General features: G+C 33.6%; 1 protein-coding gene across 1 annotated transcript; it reads right to left on the reverse strand.

The window, feature by feature from the left end:
• Window positions 1-646: 646 nt before the first annotated feature.
• Window positions 647-5720, reverse strand: LOC106137407 (cAMP-dependent protein kinase catalytic subunit 1). Its single transcript, XM_013338227.2, has one exon. It carries the CDS (start codon window positions 5388-5390, stop codon window positions 4329-4331), a length of 1062 nt encoding a protein of 353 aa, XP_013193681.1. The 5' UTR covers window positions 5391-5720; the 3' UTR covers window positions 647-4328.
• Window positions 5721-6136: the final 416 nt, after the last annotated feature.

The raw sequence follows: 6136 nt of genomic DNA on the forward strand, positions 1-6136 counted from the left end.
TCTAAACAGTCTTATATATTTTTTTTGTATATACAAGAGAAAACTACTTGGTTCAAATCATTACCAGAAAACCTCCCATGAATAATCGGAGCTGACTACGTACGAGTATATGGATCCATATAAACATCGACAAAAATAGACAATAAAAGTTTTAAAGTGAATAAAATTTCTTTCATCATTCTTTTTACTTTACAATAAAATACAATCTTCGAGTTAGGTAAGTAACTACTCCGTCTGACAGAAAATTTACCGAAATTAGTTTAAAAAAATACAAGCGAAAGGTGGTTTGAAAATGTATTTCATTATTTCTCTGTTGGCAATGAGAACACGGGCGTCGGGACATTTCGCTTTATTAGGAAGCCACATATTAACCCAGTCTCCCCACGTGTATCCCTCGTGCACATCGAAATGTCCGGACATGTGCAGACTATATTTTACTTCGCCAGTGAATCTAAAGAAAATGAAAATATTTTTCATTTGACTGTACACGTTATTCAGTTTGGAAAATAGTCTGAGACACTGCCAAAAAACTTAATTTGGTGCAGTTTTTAAGCAATAACTATTTAAGGTAAATCAGTTTGTTAAATTGACATATGGAAAAGTTAACTGAATCAAAAAATTAAAATAGGTACGTAAAATTAAACAATTTTATACTGTTACATCGATATTTTAATTTCATCGTAATTTTATGGAAGATCAATACATGGTGACAAATAATTACTGAAATTAACTGACTTATTACACTTGAACTTTCAATGCTATAGGCACTCGATATAATAGATCTAGACGTGAACATTTTAATATTAATACGCACAAATACAAAAAGACGACTTTTCGCAAATACACATACTGTCACACTAATGTTTATAATATCCAAAATGGCTTTAAAATGTTCACATTAGAGCGTCCACATTGGGTTTCTGAGCAAGTTGTGAAGCTACTGGAATGAAGGTCTGCGATACCGAAGCTGATATCAAATCTCCTAAATACCGGGGACACAATCACTCTAGAGTTTTATATACAACTAGCAACCCGCCCTAACTACACTCGATTTATAATACGCGTAAGTTTTCGGAAAGAAATTTTCTATAAAATGATTTAGCATCAAGTCTACTGCACAGTTCAACTAAGCATGAAAACTAAACACAATATCGCGGCGATTTAGTTTTATGCTATCAAATTTAGACAATAGTAACGTAAGGTATAACGAAAATTCCTTAATTGTTTTATAGGTTTTACATGTGTACAATGTCCAACTGGTGAATGTCATTCTATAGCAAATCAAAGTAGTTTCGCTTATCATCGAAGTAAACAATGGAAAATAGATTGCTTTTCTCATTGAAAAACGTCAGCAAAGAGAACAATGCCTCGAAAGTGAGCTGAGAAAAATTTAATTCGATACTCCACGATAACTATAAAGAAAATGTTACAATCACAAAACTATGCACCAATTGATAATCATCACCAATTACTTACGTAAAAGAATATTTTTTACTACCTAATCTAACAATAATCTTAAGACTAATAAAGTGTGTAATAGACACCAAGCTGTATGATAAACTAAGTCGTCGCATTTTAAAATCAACAAGGAAGGAGTGACTAGCTACTTTTTTAAACTCATTTCTGATTTTAGTCTCAATAAAATCATGCTCATGAATAATACTGTATTGAAGGCTAAAATACATTAAACAATATAGCTCAACATTAACGTGATTGACAGGTATGATGTGCCATTTCACTCAAAAAGTATTAGTCAAGTCAAGTCAAGACAGCAAATTATCACCGTTTCTTGGTGTTCATACTGGTATGTCATACTAATTATATTGAGCATCTTTGTTGCCTGATGTATGTGAGACTTAAATGCGACAAGCAATCAACACTGGTGTGCCAAATGCACAAGGTCTGATGACGCAATAAATTTAAAAAGAAGACAACTTAACTAGGTATATAAACAACTTTTTAATATTTACAAAATAGGACCATTCCCAAGACTATGGCACCATTTAAAAAAATATAACATATGAAAATCAATGTTTTAAATAAATCTACAGCACAAAGGAATATTTTGATATGACATTCCACCAAATCAGACATTGTCTAACATTAAGTGCTCTGTGGAGCAAATAATAAATAGTGACAATAACTCGTGACTTGATTGTATAAATATAAACTTAAATGTAAATATAGAATTAATACTCAATTCTTTAGTAAAGAAAATAAAACCTGACCAACTAAATAAAATAAAAAACATCTCAATAAATTATTTTAATGAATGTTTAAGAAATATTAATAATTTGAAATTACAGATTTGGATATACAGAGACTTATGACAAACCTTGTGATGATTAGGAAATTAAAGAATGTCAAGAAAAATGTAAACAAAACATTTCATTGAAATCTGAAATACAAAAACGTTTTATCCATATGTAACTGATTTTATTTTTTAATATTAATTAGACATTCATAATTTCTATTTGATCAGGTAAAAAGTGAACTTTGATAAAGATTTTAATAATACATTGTTTATGACAGACACATGTGATATGATTGTTTTAAAATTGATCATAACTTGACCTATGAACAATTATGGTGCATATATTTAAGTGGCATTTTCCTCTTTAAACTTAAAACATATTGAAATGTCAGTCAGTATGCAAAAAAAGACATTTTGGCAGTTCATATGAAGCAGTATGCCTTTTATACATATGTCCTAAGCACAAAAAATGATCTAAGGTAAAGATATGCTTCCCATAAAGATTGCTGATTTTCAGGTTCTATTACTTTGTAACAGTAAATTTCATCCATTATCAACTAAAGTAATGATTATCACTTTGAAAGTAATATGAGTAGCATCAGAAAATGAGTGGAAAAAAAACCTCCAAGAACAATTCAACTATCACCACTTATTCTCACAATGTTACCACAATGTAAAATGCACTACAAATAACTAGATATTTAATCTGTACAGCCTGGATTCAAAGTCCTACTCCTAATAGCTAACAAACTTTATGATTAACATTGCCAGTTAATTATTTATGTTTGAATCATTCCACAAATGAGACTGAAAGTGACTGCATAAACCTGATCTATATTCATTTTAGAACTGCTTATAACATTAAGCTTATTGATAACATCAGTCTCAATGACAAGATATCGCCATAATGGCATATTTAGATTTACTACTAGGTATTTTTTCACATATTCCTATTATAATGAAAATTGCCTCGAGTATAAAAATTCTCTCATGATTTGTTTTGTGCTGGTTTAATGTTCAAATGTATACATTATGTACACACCACAAATGAATATTGATTTCATTATAGTGGGAATATGTTGAAGTTTTTGTCTTAAAAATTTATTGCTTTTAATAAACTGATGCTAGCAATAAGTTTCAAGTCTAATGACATCAATTTACAAGGCTGGCAGCAGATACTTTAAAAAGTTCAGTTTCACCAATTTTAACATTAAAACCTACATAATAAGGAACTAATACATATTACACTTAAGTCCAAATAAATCCTCACATCAGATCACAAACACATAGGTCAAATTGCACAAATTAACACAACTACATGTATACAAATACAATAAATTAATCTCTTCAATATATTTTTGATGTAGTTAAACACTTAGGTATATAAATATCAACTGATACAACAATTAAGTATATCTTTAAATAAAACCAATTATGAAAATGTCAATCAATAAAAACCATAACATTCCACCAAGATTATATTAAGGAAATTCATTTGATATCTAAAATTAGTGATCAAAATTAGTTCTAAATTGATGGTTAAGTGATGTATGAGATAAAAAGTTGTTGAGAAATTTAATATTAAAAGCAAGAAGAAAATCTGATTAACATTATACATGATTTGAGAATATAAATATATACCTTGTAAAACAATTCATTAATAACAAATAACACAGCACAATCCATAGCTTGTGAACTATCATGTACTAGAAATAAACTCTGGACTTTGAATGGTGCTCATGTTTTCACCTAAGACATCAGAAGTGACTTTTCTTGGGCCTTCTTATCACCAATACAGGAGACACATTTAACTTTTTTCAACTGCACTAAATACGTCAATTTAAAAGGGCACTAAGCAAATAAACGCCACCGAAAAATCGGAAACCAGTTCTACAATCATCTGCTTACACTCTGAACTTCATCCAGTATGCCGGCTCAATGCAGCGTCTATGATCACCAAGGATCACCGGCACACAGATGCACTTGTCACAATTCCATGACACAATCATGGAATATTCACTAATACAAAACACCTACTCACGGTAGTGTCCGTTTGCAGGCACCAACTATGCGCTCAGAACTCGGCGAATTCCCGTGCACACTTTTCAGTTGACGAGATACGCAGAGCCTCTTCCTCATAATCATCAAAGTTACTTGTATCACCAGGTCCCTTGCAACGTGGGATAAATGGTGCCTCAATTTTTTTCTGGAAGACAGCAATCCAATCGGTGCTTGCAAACCATTTATGACCTTTTATATCATTGACACCCGCTTTAAGATTACCATAGCGTTTTGTCAAATCTACCTGCAGCAAATTGCGGAGAAGGTCTTTCAGATCTGAGCCAAAATGTGAGGGAAAACGCACCTTACCAGAAACAATTTTCTCATATATCTGGATGGGTTGGTCAGCGAAGAAGGGTGGGTAGCCGGCTGCCATTTCATAAACCAGGACTCCCAGAGCCCACCAATCCACAGCCTTGTTATAACCTTTAGACAAGATGATTTCTGGAGCGAGGTACTCAGGCGTGCCGCAAAGAGTCCACGTACGCCCTTTGACACGCTTTGCGAAGCCAAAATCAGTCACTTTGAGGTAACCTTGTGAGTCGATCAGCAGGTTCTCCGGCTTAAGATCCCGATATATGAGATCGAGGTAGTGAAGGTATTCAAAAGCCAGTACTATTTGCGCGGCGTAAAATCGCGAATGAGGTTCTGAAAAGCGACCCACCTTGCGCAGGTGGGAGAACATTTCGCCTCCGGGAACATACTCCAGCACCATGTATAGATTCGAGTTGTCCTTGAAGTGAAATTTGAGGCTCACCAAAAACGGAAAGTTGATAGCCTGAAGAATGCGTTTTTCGTTAAGTGTGTGCTCCACTTGTTTCAATTTTACTACTTTTTGTTTATCTAATATTTTCATAGCGTAATATTCTTTCGTCGGTTTATGTTGAACTATCATTACTCGACCGAACGAGCCCGTACCGAGCGTTTTTATTCGCTCAAAATCGTTCAATCCGGCGGTGTTGGTAGGATTCTTTTTCCATTTCTCCTCGAAGTCCTCTTTGGCCTGGTCAAGGAACTCCTTGACGCTTTCCGCAGCGTCCACTTTCTTGTTCGCGGTGGCAGCATTGTTGCCCATGGCTCAATTCTGACACAAGTTCAAAGCTAGCTTCGACTCGCCGTTATTAGAGGCCGCCTTGTTACAATAATCGATGCCTGCGGCCGTGTAAGAAACGGGGCAGGTCAACACAGACCGATTTGAAACACGTACATCCTTAATTTTTATCACACGATCACTCGTCACAAAGCACACTGGTTGCAGGCACACATTGACACATCAAGGATAAAAACGAAGAAGCCAAGAAATATTTTTCGTCACATTCACTAAAATAAAATGGCTTCCACAACCGGACTCGATCGACACAGCGAGATCGAGCAAACGACTTGCTCACGGGTGGCGGTCAATTGTGACAATGTTGCCAAGATCAATGGTAAATACTACCACAACATCTAAAAAACTACTAAGCGGATAAATAAGACTAAAAACCGATAAAATCAAATATGTTTTATTAAAACCATCGGCGATAAAACAATTAAAAAAGAACAAGTTTTGGTATATATTAAGTACTAATGAATAATTGCCATTTAATAGTTTTATAATCTATATACACAAAAAACAAAATCATAAATTCAAACGCTGAAGAGAAGTTTCACAGTCGAGTGGGACCCATTCATATTCATTCATTAATATACGGAGCATCAGATTGGTCAAAAAGAATTGATCCCGACTGTTGATACTTCTATTCTGATTTTGAATTTATAATTTGTTTAATGTGTATTGAACTATTTCAATGGTGCAATTATTTAGTAGTACTTTAGACATAC

This window comes from Amyelois transitella, chromosome 8 (assembly GCF_032362555.1).
Source record: "Amyelois transitella isolate CPQ chromosome 8, ilAmyTran1.1, whole genome shotgun sequence".
Lineage (NCBI taxonomy): Eukaryota > Metazoa > Arthropoda > Insecta > Lepidoptera > Pyralidae > Amyelois > Amyelois transitella.

Excerpts from the sequence above, each read along its gene's own strand:
- LOC106137407 (XM_013338227.2), bottom strand. The coding sequence starts at position 5,390 with ATGGGCAACAATGCTGCCACCGCGAACAAGAAAGTGGACGCTGCGGAA.